Source organism: Dromiciops gliroides, chromosome 4 (assembly GCF_019393635.1).
Source record: "Dromiciops gliroides isolate mDroGli1 chromosome 4, mDroGli1.pri, whole genome shotgun sequence".
Taxonomy (NCBI): Eukaryota; Metazoa; Chordata; class Mammalia; order Microbiotheria; family Microbiotheriidae; genus Dromiciops; species Dromiciops gliroides.
In genome coordinates this window covers 34,784,134-34,802,798 of record NC_057864.1, presented here as the reverse complement: position 1 = coordinate 34,802,798, position 18,665 = coordinate 34,784,134, and the positions used below count along the sequence as shown (strand labels likewise).

General features: G+C 40.6%; 1 protein-coding gene across 1 annotated transcript in view; it reads right to left on the bottom strand.

Annotated features, from left to right (window-relative positions):
• Window positions 1-122: 122 nt before the first annotated feature.
• Window positions 123-18,665, bottom strand: part of DIPK1A (divergent protein kinase domain 1A) — a 125,805-nt gene continuing 107,262 nt past the window's right edge. The window contains exons 3-5 of the mRNA XM_044000592.1: window positions 9,066-9,173; window positions 4,904-5,080; window positions 123-2,661 (exon numbers count right to left, since the gene is read on the bottom strand). Of these exons, the coding sequence (XP_043856527.1) occupies window positions 1,849-2,661; window positions 4,904-5,080; window positions 9,066-9,173 (1,098 nt within the window). The 3' untranslated portion in view covers window positions 123-1,848. The remainder of the gene's footprint in view (window positions 2,662-4,903; window positions 5,081-9,065; window positions 9,174-18,665) is intronic.

The window sequence follows — 18,665 nt, the reverse complement described above, 5'->3', positions numbered from 1 at the left end:
AAAGTGACCTGGTAACCTGTTCTGGCTTTGGAAACCATAGACAACATAGATAATGGCAGCTAGCTTGCCAAACAAGGTGTAAGGGAGCTGGATAGCTGGCAGTAAAGGAAATAATTTCAGGTTCTTTTTTGGTGTGAGAGATGGATCAAGGAAATGCCAAGACTAGAAAATATTCTTCCAGCCATTTATTGAAACCAGATGCTTTGTGGAAAGTAAATGGACCTTAAACTGTACAACTGTAAAGAAAATCGGAAAAAAAAAAAGCCATGATCAATAAAAATCCACTGCCCAGTTACACCAAGTACATTTAGACAGCTGGAGGACACAAACAATTTCAGTTGGACTCTTCCAGCAGCAAACATTAGTAGACTTCCAGCAGCAAACATTAGTAGACTTCTACTTTATGGAGACATCGAGAAAGATTGTCATTGTGCGCAAGGTTTGAAAAGAACATGCCAGAACAAAGGATAGACAGGTCAAATGCACTCGGAATCCCCTTGTCCTGAGTGTACGTGGAAAGACTATTGGGTGAAGGCTTTCTCAGTGTGCATGCCCACGGACTGATAGCGAATGCTATTTGGTCACATTTTGTACCTTAGTGTTTATCCTTTGATAATTTAAAGGTCCTTCCGTTAAGATTTCGTGATGAATTCATATCTACCACACCTCAAAAACAAAAAGGATAGAATGGAACCCTTCCACCCCGAACTAGTTCAGTACCTTTAAAAGTCTCTGAATAGGTGAATTGGCCATTTTTTTCTACTGCAGATAAAGATATGACCACGTCTGTATTATGTATGCTCTCTGCTTTCTAGTACTTGGTTGGGAGACATCTCAAACTGCAAATACTAAATGCCCAGGGCTTGTGAGGAAAACAGACCTCCTGCCTTTTACAATTAATTAGGGAGAGATGGATTTTAAGACATAGTTTTAAGCCCTTTTAAATAATATTCCACTTCTGATACTTTGTAGTTTAACTACTGATGCACAAAATAGACGGACAGCAATTGTGTATTGGTCAGTTCAGTTTTTAAAAAATTTCCAGCTCCCCCAAAGTTCGGTCAGAACTATTTGAGGAAACAATCCGTAATTTACTAGATAGAGCGTTCAGGGTCTGAATAAATGAGGTAAGAATGTAAATAAACTGAAGGTAAGCCCCACTCCCTGTTTATGCCAAAGAGAATTTGATTTATCTGCTTAGCAATTTAAATTTCCCATTAATGTGCAAATTCTGCCATGCTGAAATATTAGTAAACTAGGTGAAAGTTAAATTAATTTTTAAAGCAGCAGCTTGGATTTGACCACAATGTTTCCACAATGTTAGCCTCTTGGCTAACAATTACTTGCAAAAACCATTTTCATTAACATGAGTGTTCGCATGTAAATGAGGATTTTCACAGCTTTTAGGAGTGAAAAACAACCAGAGGTTTGTATTCACATCTCTTGACAGGATGGAATCACCAAGTCCTGACTCTTCTGGTACCATGAAGGGGCTGGGGACCTAGAAGCTGAAGCCTGGAGCAAGTGTCCTGCTTGCCACTTAGCAGCAGCGTGCAGCCTCAGTTCCCTGAGCCATACAATGGGAATCCAGCCCTGCATCCCCACGGGATTGTCATAAGAATTAAGTGGGGTTTATGTAAAAGTTCTTTGTAAACTGTACAAGTAGAAGGGCCCGCATCTCCTGCCAAACTGGCTTGGACAGCGTGGGCTCCAGCCCCCAAGACTTGGAAAAGGGGCTGGGGGGGACAGGGCACAAAAGGTTGAATTTCTGGGAAGGAGGTGGAAGGGGCTTTTTTTTTTAATGATCAGGATGACTTAAGGTGGCAGGTTTCCTATGTCTGACATCAGCTAGGAATCATTTGTATGAGAGATTTTCTTCCACAGTAATGTCTTTAGGTTATTTAAGATCAAAGAATGCTCCATTTCCATCTGGTGGGCAGTGACCGTCAGGGCAATGCAGGAGTGAAGCTGCTTCTCCAGCTCCTCCCGGATCTCTGAGGGTGCCCCGCGCAGCAGGTAGTCTTTGAGCAAGCCGCAAGCCTTGGCTAGGTTGGGCTGGATCACTTCTGAAGTGCATTTCATCCTGCTCTGGTCACAGCTAGTTCTACAATCTGCACCGTAGACGCAGTCCAGGTCAGATTCACAGTGACGATCTTTAATGAGCTCTTTGAGGTTCATTTCTGGCACAACTTTCCTCATGTCCACCATTTTCAAATCATACTTTTCGTTATACCCCAAGTTTTTGGCACTCGTGTCGCACATGAGGAAATTTCCGTAGGGACCGTGGAAAACGTCTTCTACGAATTCGAGAAGTCCAATGGCTATTTTGGCCTTCCTAGGCCATGAGGGTGTGAACAGCTGATCCATGGTTCTCCTGAAACCAGAGGGAAGGAAAAGTTCAATCACCCAAGGAAGGCTTATTCCATAAAGAGAGGTATAGTCTACTCTTTCCATCATATAGAGATCTCCACAAAAACCCATCAGTTTGGGCGTGTGCTCTTTGTCCTGAAGAATCACCATGAGCAGGAACTCATTGAGCTGAAGAAGTGCCCAGGCCGACTTGGCCTCTGGCAAGGAAACTCGGCCATCTTTGTTTCCATCAGCCACGGAGAGGATGAGATTGACCAGCTCAGAGAGATTTCCTTGGTCACCCAACTTTGCCTGGTGATGACAAGAATAATTAACCACATTTAAAAGCAATTAGCACTACAAAATCACTAAGACAGACAGACACACACACACATACACACACAACCGAGTTTTAAGACATCTGCTCATGAGCCAAGGGAAGTAGTTTTGCTGCTCGCTATGCAATGGCCTTGCTGAGAATTCAACACGAGTGAGACGCCAAGGGTTCCTCACTGTTCTAGCCCTTCCTTGGACTTCTCCCAAAATGTTGCTACATGCAGCTTGTGACATTTTTCACTTGGATGGGTAGGTATGGAAGGTAAGGGAAGGCCTTGAAGAGCTTGGTTATCTTTATAAAAAGGTCATTCCTTGATTTTTTGGGTTGGTTTGTTGATTACTTTTTCCTGTTCTTCAGCTCGGAATTCCTCCAGCCTTTCAGGTTTACTAAGTATATTTGTAAAGCACTAAGCATGGTACCCGGCAGGCTTAACGAATGCTGCTTGTTCCTTTCTCTACTGAGAGGCCAGTTCTACTGAACTGAACACTCTCCCCGTCTCCCATTATTGGGGCCAATAGAACCAACAGGATCTGCCTGATGGGCTAATGCCCATCCCCTGCATTCCACCCCTACTCTCAGATTTAGCAGCAATATAGGGCATTCACTGAGAGAGACCATAAGGGCAGCATTGAAACTCAAAGCCTATCTCAAGATAGAGGTGGATATTAAAAAACCATCCTTATTCTTTTGTCTTCTAAACATTTCATGCCATTTTCAGGGGTTTTCTTTCTTTTTTTTCTTATTTATTGCAGGGCAATGAGGGTTAAGTGACTTGCCCAGGGTCACACAGTTACTAAGTGTCAAGTGTCTGAGGCTGAATTTGAACTCGGGTCCTCCTGAATCCAGGGCTGGTGCTTTATCCACTGCACCACCTAGCTGCCCCCCCCCTTTTTTTTTGTGGGGCAATGGGGGTTAAGTGACTTGCCCAGGGTCACACAGCTAGCAAGTGTCAAGTGTCTGAGGTCACATTTGAACTCGGGTCCTCCTGAATCCAGGGCCTTGTGCTTTATCAACTGTGCCACCTAGCTGCCACCTCATGCCGTTTTAACTAAACACAAAGGTTCATTGTCTTCTCAGCTTTTCACATTGCTAGTTATCTTATTTCAGTACTTAAAGGCTAATTTCTAAAAGTAGAAAATCATGTCTAAGCAATCGTATGTTGAGAACCATTAAATTTTGGTGTTGGGGCCATACCAGGCGTATTTCACTACTGTGCTGAAACAGTTTTACCTTTCGTTTTGTTTCAATACAGGAACCTCCACTGGTCCCCAGAAGGTGGGCCACCAGGAGGTGACTCACTTTGGCCACAGCAAATCTTGAATACCATACCCTAAGGCATAAGATACTAGATGGAGAGCAGAAAAGGACCATTGAGTCCAACCCTCTCATTTAGAAGTGAGGATATGGAGGGTGACCCAGGTTACGTGACTTGACTGAGGTCGCCCAACTAGTTAGCGAGCCTGTGTCTCCAAACTCCAGGCCCAGCATCCTACTGACTCTGCCACTCACCTCACTGGCACCCTGATCCCTAACCCTGCAAGATTTACCCACCCTGAGAACATTATGGATCCTTAAAGCTCAAAAAGCTCAAATGCTAAATCTTTGGCTTTTATAACGGTTTATTAGCATGTTTTTTTATGTAATTTCAGGTAACTAATTAGCAAAGTCTTGCAAATTAGAACAAAACATTTAATAGAGCTGACCTGAATCCTGGCTTCTCTATACTCCCCCAGTTTGGGGAATAAAATTACTGAAAGAAGAAAAAAATATGCCGTTACTTGGTCTGGAAAATATTTTATTTGTAAACGTGTCTTGTGTAACATTATTTACATTGGATGGTCACTCGTCTGCCCCAAATCAGTTCCATATCTTTTACCTTAAACATGGGACACTAGTTGTCAGAATCTTGCTTGAATACTAGATTAGACATGTTTGAATAAACTCACAAAAAGGTCATCAAGTCGAAGGGTTAGACCAAGCCATGTAGGCCAGAGGAGCCGTGGTGGTCTCAGGCTTATTTAAGCCCCATTCTTTGGGATTTTTGCTCTGAAAACAGAGGTTAGGATTCCTTGCTGTTCTAGCTGTAAAGATGCTCAGTCAGTCTAGCACATGAAAGAGTTTGAAAAAGTATCCTAGACATTTAGGAAAAAACATCTAGAAATTCTTTCACCAAATACAACCAAAGGGAAGAGAGATTTTTATGATTGTCATACTTACTTTAAAGAGACTATACACCATTTCTTTGAATTTCTGGACTGTTGTTCCCCGAGTCGGCTTCTCAAATAAAACTACTTCTTTTCTTGGTTCCAACTCAGTCCCGAAATCAAGGTGAGGGGCTTGTTCCATCTGACACTTCACAACGCCCTGCAGGTTTCCCCAAACGCCTAAATACATCTATGTGAGAAACATGGAAAGCTGGATGATCTTTTGGGGTTCACACATGAACACATTACTGTGAAAATACTACCGCTTCTTTTTGTCCTTTCTCTGCCAAAGGAGAGTTGTTTGGACCTGAGCCTCAAAGTTTTCCTTTTGGGTTGTGGATATGAAATTTTTCTCAAAGTAGTTATAGAATAATATTTTGGAGGAGGAGGATGGGGATGGAAACAGCTCCCCTGAAGTCTGTCTCTAGAGAGCCTGTGGTCAGTCTCTGGACCTAGGTTGTATGGCCCTTGTCAGCAGACCAGCCCAGCTATGTCCAGAATCTCTCATTACCCTCTTGGCACCAGGGCCTTGGGCACCTGAAGACCATTTCCTGAGTTTTTGAAGGGCCGTGATCTCCATCGGGGGATAATCACACAAATGAAATTACAGATTGTCGAAATATTCAAAGTGGTTTCCAGTTGCTTTAGCAACCTTTGCTAGAAATTAGGAAAGCTGAAGATGACTTATAGTCATAAATGGTTCTGCTCAGCTCAGTAGACAGATAGTGAACTTTTGGAAACGGATTGTTTTTTGCCTTTCTTTGTATCCACAGTGCTTAGTGCAGTATCTGGCACATAGTAGGTGCTTAATAAATGCTTGTCAAGCTGACATAGCTCTGTCATGCTAGTGTGGTTCAATATGGATCCAAGTTCTATCCTGGTTATAGAGAAAATGATGGGCTGAGAGTTTCATCTGCATCCCATGTTTATTCCCCCATACCCACACAACACTTGCCTTAGGAAAGATCACCCTGTACCAGGGCATCTTGGGTAGCATTGATTACCTTTAAAAAATGGCAATTGAAAAAAAAGGTAATTGCTGTCAAGTCCCTATATGTGCAAATATTAAAAACACACTTCTCATTTGAAACAAAAGTCTATCGATCACAGTACCCGCTGTGATATTTAAGGAATTTTATAGCTCATCTTTCCTAGTGTGGATATTGAAAATGGATAAGCAGGATATTCAGAGCATATCAACTCTCTGGTTGTTACAGGTGTAAGTATAAGGACTGGGAAAAAGACAGATGGATCATGGAGGCAGAAGAGATGGAGATTTGGTATGATTTTTTCTTTTTTCTTTTTTTTGCAGGGCAATGAGGGTTAAGTGGCTTGCCTAGGGTCACACAGCTAGTAAGTGTCAAGTGTCTGAAGTCAGATTTGAACTCAGGTTCTACTGAATCCAGGGGCAGTGCTTTACCCACTGCACCACCTAGCTGCCCAGAGATCAAGATCTGGAAGACTGGCTGCTATCATTATCCTTTTTTATTCTTCCCCCTTTTTCTAGTGCTTAATGTTATGTTTTTCATGTGAAGCTTACCTAATCATTTTTTTTTTTTAGTGATGAAACATAAAAAAAAATCTAAAAGTCTACTCTAGACAATATTACCTGCTACCATGAGATGCTTACTGGAAAGAAGGAATTCACTTCTAGCCCTGTGACTGCCTTTCAATCCTCTACCCTACAGGAAAGATCATTAATGAGGGAATTGTTAATCAGCCATGCCCATGCATGTATAGTCAGTGGAATATGGTGTTGATCCCAGAATCTGAAACCAGGTCTGTCATCTCTGATGTGATTTGGTACATCCCATATCTGTATAAAGTTACCATCTAAAAATAGACCCCATTTGTTATTATCAAGAGGGGGTTTTAAGTAGACTCTAAGAGAGATCCACCATGCATTTGTGGACACACAAATGCATAATTTAGTTAAGTTCCCATTGCCAAATTTCGGGAATCCATTACTACAAAAAACAAGCAGAAAGAACAAGACAGTAATATTCCTTCACGGGCAAGGGGAAATCAAACCAATGAGTCAATTTGATGGATGCTGTTAATGAAAAGGAAGTGAAACCCGAATTTCAGAAGAATTAAAATTTTTAATATAGGTTATTTATTTTATTTCAAGTTATTGGGAAAGACTTATTGGATGTAGAACATTCAGATTTTTCATTAATAGCCTGAGAAGCTGTTCCTTCTTACAGAAGCAAATACAAGTGTTATAGGGTACGTTTAAAGTTCTACATCAAACCAGTTTTGTGTGTTTAATAAGTATGTGTATATGTTGAAAGGATTTGGTTTTGTTTGTTTTCCATTCTTAACATAAAAAATGAAAATGTAGTATGCCACTTTAAACACAAGGTTGGTTGGGGCAACTAAGATTCCTGAATCAGGCCATTAGAACTTGATGTTGTCCATTTTGCTACAGATAGGGTGCTGTGAGAAAGTTTTGTTTTTTTAAAATAACTCATTTTAGAACATTAAACAAAATGACATTAAAATGTTTTTAGGCTAAGATGTGTTTATTAATGCTTCTTTTATGACTACAGTAATTTGTTGTTGAGTTGTTTTTCAGTCTTGTGTAACTCTGTGACTCCATTTGGAATTTTCTGGACAAAGATCCTGGAGTGGTTTGCTATTTCCTTTTTCAATTCATTTTCCAGATTAGGAAACTGAGGCAAACAGGGTTAAGTGACTTGCCCAGGGTCACACAGCTAGTAAGTTGAGGTCTATTTTGAACTCAAGTCTTCTTGACTCCAGGCCCAGCACTTTATCCATTGGGCCTCCTAGCAGGCCTGACTACAGTGGTAACCACCACAAATTCTTTTTTCTCACTCCTACCTTTCTCACAGACTATATATCACAGTCTATAAGTATTCAAACATTGTACTACCTACAAGAATAAAGTCCAAATTACTCGATTTGGAATTCAGGCCTCTCCCCATTGTGGCCAAAACAAGATATTCCAGCTTCTCCACCGTGATTCTACATATTTTACTCAAGCCAAACTTCATTACTCCTTGTTCCCTGAACATGCCCAATGTCCTGGTCCCAATGTCCTGGTCCCAAGCTGTTCTCTAGTCTAGAAAATCTAAAAAGTGTCTTTCCAGCCCCTGAGGCCCCCGTTAACTGCCTCTCTCTTGTGAGGCCCTTGCACCGGATGTGCCTTCTCCTTTGGGTCCTAGTAGCACCAATGCCTCTCTGGCTAATTGCATTAATCACCTGCTGTCTTTTCTCTCCCTTCCCTCCCCAACCCAAGATGACATAAGCTCCTCAGGGAGGGCCCTCGTCATTTTTCTCTCCACAGTGTCTAGGATGTGGCTTTGCCCTTAGAAGGTGTGTAATATGTTACAGATTTCTCCCTTGAGCTGAACTTCTCTACTCTTGAAAAAATGGGGTCTCTAAGGAGTCTTCATCTCTTTCCTCCCTAGGAACACATAAGTTAGTTTGGAAGTGTCTAGACGGGTGCAGGTTGAGTCTGATGTTTGGCAGAAGCCAGATCACCCTAAATAATCTGTATGCGGCTTTAAATTTTAATTTCATTTCAATGCCCAGCTCCAGTTTTAGCTTCATTAAGTAAAAGTCAGTATTACTATAATGTAGCTTGGACAACAACAAAAAGAGCGCTACCTATACTACTGTTCCAAAATTGATTTGTGTTTTCTTGTAAAATAATTTATTTGGTATTATAATAATAAAAAGAATAGCCAGAATTTATGTAGGGTTTCAATGGTATAAGGTGCTTTACAAATCTTATCTCATTTGATCTTTTTTTTTTTTTTTTTTTGGTGAGGCAATTGGGGTTAAGTGACTTGCCCAGGGTCACACAGCTAGTAAGTGTTAAGTGTCTGAGGCTAGATTTGAACTCAGGTCCTCCTGAATCCAGGGCTGGTGCTCTATCCACTGTGCCACCTAGCTGCCCCTCATTTGATCTTGACAACAACCCTGGGAGGGAGGTACTATTATTATTCACATTTTACAGATGAGGAAATTAAGGCTGAGATGGGCTATGTGACTTGCCTAGGGTCACATACCTAGTAAGAGTGAGGTTGAATTTGAACTCAGGTCTCTCCAATTACAGTTCCAGCACTGTGCCCCCTAGCAAAATTAAAAAACAAAACCAAAAACAAACAACACTCAGCAACTGGAGTTTTTATTCAAAAAGTCCATACCTGGTTGTTGGGTTTAGTCGATAAGCATTTTCCAAAATAAAGAGTCTCTTTTGCACAAAGGCTACTACATGCAGGTCCATCAATGACTCCCGTCTTATATTTGTCACACTGGAAAACAGATAAGAGATATAACAGGACATTTTGTGTAAGAAGCAGCAAAGTCACGACACCAGCATGGATATTTATATTTGGAGAGGTTTTTGAGATGAGTGACACAAACAATCATGAATCTGAAGGCGTGAGCTTTGTCCATGTAAGGCTTGTGGGAGTAATGTGGCAGACTGCTGAGGCCCCATGCTACCTTTGGGCCCTGGTTGGGAGTCCAAGGCCCTGAATTCTCAGGGGCACACAATCACTGGTTTAGAGCTTCATCTAGTTCAACCTCTTCCCCCCATTTTACAGATGAGGATCACAAAACCCAGGGCCTATGACTTAAAACCAAGGTCACATAATGGAGGAGAGTTGAGATTTGAACCCAGGCCCTTAAGTCCTAAATCTTAACACACTCAAATCTTGGCTTTGCCAATTAGAAATGTGTGGCCTTGGGTAAGTCATCACTTAATCTTTCTGGGACTAAATCAGATGAATGGCCTGAAACACCAGATTAAAATGTCGTTGGCAAATGTTTAACAAAATAAATAAAAACCTAGGAGAACATGGATAACACTCATTTTCCAAGACACCAAGGGGCCTGTGGGGATTCTTATGTACGGCTTTCTGTTTTGGTTTGACGTCCCTGGTTTGGATGACTGCGGAAGTATCTTCTAGCTCTCCGTCTCTGATCATGTGACCTCTGCCAAACCCTAAGCAAGGCTTCGGTTGTCTCTAAGAATTCTCTTCCTAGGTGGCTCCAAAGGAAACTTTGAATACTGGTAGAATCAGTCCCTGGTGGGCGAGCACTGTCTTCTCCCATTTCTCAAAGGCATCTTCTTTTCCTTCCCTGGGCTCTTTCTAATCATGGCCTCTGCCTCCTTTTGTGAATGCTCTGACAGTCCTCACTGCCCAGCTCTGAAGCATCGCCTAATTTTTCGGTCCTATAGCTAGCCTTGGGGCCAAGCTTTGTCAGTATAAACACACAGTATGCTCCTTCCCTTTTCCCTTCTTTCCATCACAGGAAGGTAGTCATGCTGTATGGTGTTCCTGGTTTTACTTACCTCATTTTGAATCAGTTTACAGAAGACTTTTCATAATGCATCACTCAATGGGCATCTGTTTTGTTTCCAGCTCTTTGTCATCACAAAGAATATTGCTATAAATATTTTGACATATGCGGGGCTTTTCTTTTTGTCTTTGACCCCTTGTATATGTCTGGTGTGGGTTCTTCTGGTCAGAGGATATGGGTATGTTTGTTTTCTTAGTCAAATTCCCAATTGCTTTTTAGAGTTGTTGGACCAATTCCCAGATCTGCCAATGGTGTTTTAGAATGTCCCAATTTTTTAAAAGTGAAGAAAATAGAGTATGAAAAATGTACACCGGGAGTTGGTAAATTATTATTAAGGGTCAAATCCAACCCACCACGTTTTTGTGTGGCCTGTGAGTGAAAAACGATTTTTACATTTTAAAAGAAAGCCTTATTATATTAAAAAAAATGCAAAAACCATTCTTAGTTTGTGGGTAGCTCTAACTAAGCACCAAAAAGGAGAGGCTAAAGTTGGCTGACTCTTGTGTGGGGCCAGAGGTGTTGCCCAGCCTGAGGTCTCATGTTATTCCAACTAGCCTCAATGAGATTAAAACATAATTGGTGGGGGCGACTAGGTGGTGCAGTGGATAAAGCATTGGCCTTGGATTCAGGAGGACCTGAGTTCAAATCCAGACACTTGACACTAGCTGTGTGACCTTGGGCAAGTCACTTAACCCTCATTGCCCTACCAAAAAAAAAAACCCAAACATAATTGGTGGGGGCAGCTAGGTGGCTCAGTGGATAAAGCACAGGCCCTGGAGTCAGGAGGACCTGAGTTCAAATTTGGCCTCAGACTCTTGACATTTACTAGCGGTGTGACCCTGGGCAAGTCACTTAACCTTCATTGCCCCACAAAAAACCCAAAAAACCAAAAACATAATTGGGAAATATTTAACAAAATAAATAAAAATACAATAAAACAGATAACATTGCATGCAAAAACTAAGTCAATATGCTATCCACAGGGATCCTTATGTATGGAGCAGTGGATATGACACCATTGCTGTAGGCTTTTGGGCTTGGCATGGATGCCTGGCAAAGTTCCCAACTCAAATTCATTGCTAAAGAAACAGAGAATATCAAGAAAAGAAAGTGATGCCCACAAAGAACCAGCCTGGCTTTATCTTAAACTGCTTATGTCGGACCAACCTTACTTCCTTTCTTGTCAGGGTTAAAAGTGTTTAATAAAGTATGTCAAGCCATTCTTTTGGATAAGATAAAAAGTTATGAGCCAGACAATAAAAACACTGAGACGGTTCAGAACTGGTCAGATGACCAGGGTCAAAGATGAGTCATCAGTGCTTTGATGTGAACTTAGAATTGGGCGGTTGAGTATTTGAGGACCTATACTTGGTGCTTATTTTAACCGTTTTTATGGTTAAATACATACAGTAATAATAATAATAACAATACAGCTTTAGTGGAGGCATCAAAGGCATGCATATCCAATTTTCAGAAGATCCAGAGCTGAGAGGGAGAACTAGCATAAGGAATAGATGGCAAGGTCAGGATGCCAAAAGATCTTGACAGCCTAGGAAAATTAGCTGAATCACATAAGCTGAAAGTCAAAAGATAAATGGAAATTTTTTACATTTAGATGGAAACCCCACCACTGACTTTATAAGCACAGGATTGTTGTAAAGATTGAATGAGGGGCAGCTAGGTGGCGCAGTGGATAGAGCACCGGCCCTGGAGTCAGGAGGACCTGAGTTCAAATCCAGCCTCAGACACTTAACACTTACTAGCTGTGTGACCCTGGGCAAGTCACTTAACCCCAATTGCCTCACTTAAAAAAAAAAAAAAAGATTGAATGAAATCGGGGCGGCTAGGTGGTGCAGTGGATAAAGCATCGGCCCTGGATTCAGGAAGACCTGACTTCAAATCCGGCCTCAGACATTTGACACTTGCTAGCTCTGTGACCCTGGGCAAGTCATTTAATCCTCATTGCCCTGCAACCCCCCCCCCCCCAAAAAAAAAGATTAAATGAGATAACAAATGTAAAGAACTTTGCCAACCTTATATTGCTATACATATATGTTATATAATTGCTATTATTAACATTTTAATAACCTGTTTGATAGTTTTTTATTTAGGAATTCTCTAATAGTCCAAGTACATCATGGTCCCCATTCAATATTTTCCCCTAGAGCAAAATTGTGGTTTTTATATGGGGTTTAGCTTTGTAGGTGCTTTATTACTAAGGTCTAAAGATCCCAGGAATTCTGTTTCCAACAGATTGGGGGATGGGCTATAGTGGACTCACCAGCTGGAAATGAATAGCTTAGCCTATTCCAGCAGGCTGCTTAACACACTGGTCTTTGCAGAACATCTTGCATGTATGAATTATAATCATAACCAGGAAAAGGTTGTGTTGCATGGAGAATATTTATATTGTTTCTAATTCTGTTTTTATTGAATTATTTTGCATCTTTCCCTCTTTGTATTTCTCATTTGTCACTTTAATGCTATAACAGTATTACATTGCATTGGTATGTTCCAAATTTTTCAACTACCGCATTCACCCTCAAAGAGAGGAGGTTTTCGGAAAGTCTTACATGGGCTGATGCAAAGTGAAATGTACTGTATACAAAATAACAGCAATATTGTGAGATGATCTGCTGCGAATGACAGTTATTTTCAGCAGTGCAATGATCCAAGACAACTCTGAAGGACTTATGAAAAATGCAATCCATCTCCAGAGAAAGAACTGATGGTATCTGAATACAGATGGAAGTAGATTCTGTTGTTGTTGTTAGTTCCTTTTTCTAAAGTTTTTTTTTTGTCTGCTGTTTTGTATGACTGCACATGTATAACTTATATTGAATTGCTTGAGTTCTTAAGGGGGCATGGGGAGGAAGAGAATTTGGAACACAAAGTTTTAAAAATCGATGTTACAATTTGTTTTTATTTATTTATTTATTTGCTTATTTGTTTGTTTGTTTATTTTTTGGGCGGGGCAATGAGGGTTAAGTGAGTTGCCCAAGGTCACACAGCTAGTGTCAAGTGTCTGAGGTCAAATTTGAACTCAGGTCCTCCTGAATCCAGGGCCAGTGCTTTAGCCACTGCGCCACCTAGCTGCCCTACAATTTGTTTTTACATGTGAGGTGGGGAAAATTCTAAATAAATAAAAAATAAATAAACAAAAGAGATGAGGTTTTCATTATTGCCTCGGTGTTACAAAGAAAGCATCTATATACATATTTGGCATCTGTGTCTTTTTATTACTACATCAGGGCAAAGTTCTCTACTAGTGTTATTCTGGCAAAAACTATCATCAGTTTGTAACTCTTCTTGCATATTTCCAGATTGTTCTTCACACATATTGTAGCAATTTGTGATTCCATCAAAAATGGAAGGGTAACTGTATAAAGTAGAATATCAACATTGTTTCTATTTGCTTTTCTGATTTGAAATGTTAAAAATGTTTATTGGTTTCTTTGGTTGATCTTCAATTCTCTCTTTTCCAGGCAGAATGTAAGTTCCTTGAGGGCAGAGCCTGTCTTTTTGCTTGTATTTGTAATCAACAACACAGCCCAGGGAAAGGGACCCACGTGTACAAAAATATTTGTAGCTGCTCTTTATGTGGTAGCAAGGAATTGGAAGATGAGGGGATGCCCATCAATTGGGAAATGGCTGGACAAGTTGTGGTATATGAATACAATGGAATACTATTGTGTTGTAAGAAACGATGAGCAGGAGGAGTTCAGAGAAACCTGGAGCGTCTTGCATGAGCTGATGATAAGTGAGATGAGCAGAACCAGAAGAACATTGTACACAGTATCATCAACACTGAGTGTTGATCTACTGTCATGGACTATATATTCTTCTCGCCAATGCAATGGTACAGAAGAGTTCCAGGGAACTCATGATAGAAGAGGATCTCCAAATCCAGGAAAAAAAAAAAAAGAACTGTGGAGTATAGATGCTGAATGAACCATACTATTTCTTTTGTTTTGGGTGCTGATGTTTTTCTATTTTAAGGTTTTTCCTCATTGCTCTGATTTTTCTCTTATGACTAATGCAGAAATATGTTTAATGTTATTATGTGTATGTATGTATATATATACATATATATATATATAATATAAATAACCTATATCAGATTACCGCTGTCTAGGGGAGGGGGGAGGGAGGGGAGGGAGGGAGAAAAATCTGAAATTGGAAAGCTTGTATAAACAAAAGTTGAGAACTATCTTTACATGTAACGGGAAAAAAAATAAAATACTTTATTAATAAAAAAAAAACACCAACACAGCCCACTGTCTGGCACATAGTACGTGCTTAATAAATGCATGTTGACTTGTGAGATGAAAAGGGGCTTGAATCTGAGTTCAGGGGATCTTAGTTGAGCTCTGGGTCTGCTTCTCCTTAGTATCTCTGTGTCTTCATCTACACCCCCACTTCGCTCTTCCCCCCTCCTTCCCCCCTCATCTGTAAAATGGGAGGATTATCCCATATGTTCTTGCAGGTTCTTTCCCTAAATTCTAGGTTCTTTGAACACCATTAAAAAACAAAAACAAAAACAAAAGACAACACAAATTAGGAGTAGGAGAGAGCGGTCAGGACCTCCAGGGGACTTCAACCTTTCAACAACTATTGGGCAAACATTCATTAAGTGCCTACTTTGTGCTAGGCTATGAATTGGGTATGCAAAAATTAAATGAGCTGTGTGATTGCCCTCAAGGAGCTTACAATCTCATTCACAGCCTTAGATAGAAGGAAGACACATTTGTAGAAATACACAATCGTGTAAGAAGAGGGCAGTCTGGGACAGCTAGGTGGCACAGTGGATAGAGCACCAGCCCTGGAGTCAGGAGGACCTGAGTTCAAATCTGGCCTCAAATGCTTAACACTTACTAGCTGTGTGACCCTGGGCAAGTCACTTAACCCCAATTGCCTCACTAAAAAGAAAGAAAGAAAGAAAGAAAGAAAGAAAGAAAGAAAGAAAGAAAGAAAGAAAGAAAGAAAGAAAGAAAGAAAGAAGAGGGCAGTCTCTTCTACTGATTTTTTTTTTTGGCTGGGCAATGAGGGTTAAGTGACTTGCCCAGGGTCACACAGCTAGTAAGTGTCAAGCTGGATTTGTCAAGGGTCTGAGGCTGGATTTGAACTCGGGTACTCCTGAATCCAGGGCCGGTGCTTTATCCATTGTGCCACCTAGCTGCCCTCTCTACTGAATTTTTACACACCAGATGCCATGTTGCTATCCAAGGGAAGTAGTCCATTCTTCCCGGTGGCAGCTGAGCAGATAGAGGCATGTTGAAAATAATAGAATTGCAAACGAACAACCCAAATTATGTTCTATGATGTATCTCAGGCAAATCTCTCAGTAATCACATCAAGCATAAATGTGTTTTACCATTCTTTTTTTTCTGATAGATTTTTTTCTTTTATAAATCATTTTTCTATATGCCAGCCCTGCAATTAAACCCTCCTTTGTAATTGAAAAACATAACCCCCAGGTATGGAAAACTAACTGATATGTTAATTTTGTCTGCAACATTGCATACCTATGGCCCCTCACCTCCTTACCAAGAAAAGGAAAGTTTTTCTTTGTTTTCTTGGTCACTGCAATGACTATGAATCCAACTTCCTTTTACCATTATTTTCACTTATATCATGAGGTCATTGTGTTTTTCTGGCTCTACTTTCTTCACTGATTTTTTCTTAGACTTTTATTTTTCAAATTACATGCAAAAGCAAATTTTGACATCAATTTTTAAAAAAACTTTGTGTTCCAACTTCTCTTCCTCCCTCCCCTCCCACCCCCACCCCAAGAACTCATACAATTCAACATGAATTATACATGAGTAGTCATGGCAAACAATTCTACATTATCTAGGTTTCGAGAGAAAACAGATAAAAATAAAACTTCAGATTAAGGAATTGTCAAAAAAATGTGTTTCAGTCTGTTTTCAGATATCAGTAGTTCTTTCTCTATAGATGGACTGCAATTTTCATAAGTTCTTCAGAGTTATATGGGATCATTGCCTTGCTGAAAATAACCACGTGCTTCCCAGCAGATCATCTTACACTAATGCTCTTATTTTGTATACAGTACATTTCTCTCTGCTTCAGTTCATGTGGGTCTTTCCAGGTTTTTCTGATAGCATCCTGTTCATCATACTTTTTATATCGTGCCTTAAACTTGACAGAGAATTATCTTCACAATAGCCCAGCAGAGTAGGTACCATACATTTTGACATTGTAGTCAATCATCATAACTATTTCCCTCCATCCCATTCCCTTCCAATGATATTTTTTCTATTGCCTATCTTATTTTGCCCTAATCCTCCTCAAAAGTGTTTTGCTACTGACTGCCCCCTCCCCCACTCTACCCTACCTTCATTCACCCTTCCCTACTTATCCACTTCCTCTCCTACTTTCCTGTAGGGTTAAATAGATTACTCTTCCCTATTGGGTGTGTGTGTTATTCCCTCCTTGAGCCCACTCTGATGAGGTTAAGGCCTTTGAGCTAATTCTGTTTTCTAAATTTTTCTTCCTCCCTCCTCAACTCTCCTTTTGAAATCAAGCAATTTAATATATGTCATACATGTGGTGTTATGCCGAACATCTTCACCTTCCTCGAAAGTGTTTTTTTTTTTTTTTTAAGTGAGGCAATTGGGGTTAAGTGACTTGTCCAGGGTCATACAGCTACTAAGTGTCAAGTGTCTGAGGCCGGATCCGAACTCATGTCCTCCTGACTCCAGGGCCGGTGCTCTATCCACTGCGCCACCTAGCTGCCCCCTTCAAAAGTGTTTTGCTTTTTTACAGCTCCCTCCCCCAAACTTCCCTTCCCTCCTTCCCCTCTTCACCCCCCCCATCTCCTTCTTTCACATTTCCTCAGGGCAAAAATATATTACTATAACCCTTGAGTATGTATGTTATTCCCTCCTTGAGCCAATTCTGATGATGGTGAGGTTCACTTACTCCCCCCTTCCCCTCCCTTCCATAGGCTTTTCTTTCTTGTTTCCTTCATGTTCTTCACTGATTTTTTTTTTAAAAAATTGAAGCTCATTATTTAATACCTCTTCATAATTCTTTAATAACTCTCTTGAAATTGGTATTTAAACTTGATGTCTGAATAAGCAAACTCATCAAATAGCCCTATTCTTTGTTCTTACAGTTCAAATTCTTCAATAATGTTTTTCTTGTCTACAGGACTATGAGGTAGCTAGTGTACTAATTATGCTCAACTTTCTTGCTGAATACTTATTAAAAGAAGCAGTCAGCTCAATAGGGATACTACCTTATATTTTGTACTTTTCAAAGCACCTTCAGGCATATTTGCTGCCAGTTTGGGTAAGAAGACACACACTTCAATACCAGTGTCTCAGTTCTGGACCAGGGCGAGGGAGATGAGCCCAGAGACACAGGAAGGAAAGGACGTGTGGTTGTTCAGTTGTTTTTTTAGTCATGTCTGACTCTTTGTGACTCCATTTGGGGTCTTACTGGCAAAGATACTGGGATGGTTTGCCATTTCCTTTTCCAGCTCATTTAACAGATGATGAAACTGAGGCTAACAGGGTTAAGTGACTTGCTCAGAATCACACACCTAGTATCTGAGGCTGGATTTGAACTCAGGAAGATGAATCTTCCTGACTCCAGACCTGGAACTCTATCCACTTGTGTCACCTAAAGAGATAGAGAGAGCCTTAGTGCTTAGCAGATGACACTCTGGTCTTTTCCTCCTCCCATTCCCATTCTCTTATTTGTTTGTTTGTTTTTGGTGGGGCAATGAAGGTTAAGTGACTTGCCCAGGGTCACATAGCTAGTAAGTGTCAAGTGTCTGAGGCCAGATTTGAACTCAGGTCCTCCTGAATCCAGGGCCAGTACTTTATCCACTGCACCACCTAGCTGCCCCCAAGCATCCTTACTCTTAAGGCAACATTCAGATAGAATCCCACAACATGAATCTCAATTTAAATCTTGGTATTTCAGTGGGATCCAAGGAAGAGTAAACACCTAGCTGCCCCCCTTCCCATTCTCTTGCATTATTTTCTGACTTTCCACTCTTTATCTATAGTATGAAATAAGAGTAAAGAAATCCAGAGGATTTAGGGCAAAATGTACAGCAGTTGTTATCATTTTGTGTGTGCTAGACCTCCTCTCTGGCTATCTGCGGTAGCCCATGGATCATTTCTCAGAATTATGTTTTAAATCCATAAAATAAAATACATAGGATTACAGTGGAAACCAATTATAGTAAACTCCATCCACCTTCCCACCCACCTACCCATCCATCCATCCATCCATCCATCCGTCTGTCCATCCATCTGTGAGAAACAGTGAGTGCCCATTCTCATGAGAATGCAATAAAAAGTTTTTGTCATACCAAAGTTGCCTCTGAAAGAACTTATTTTGGGAAGGTGGTCTGTACCTGTTTCTCACACATCCATCCGTCCGTCCATCCATCCATCCAT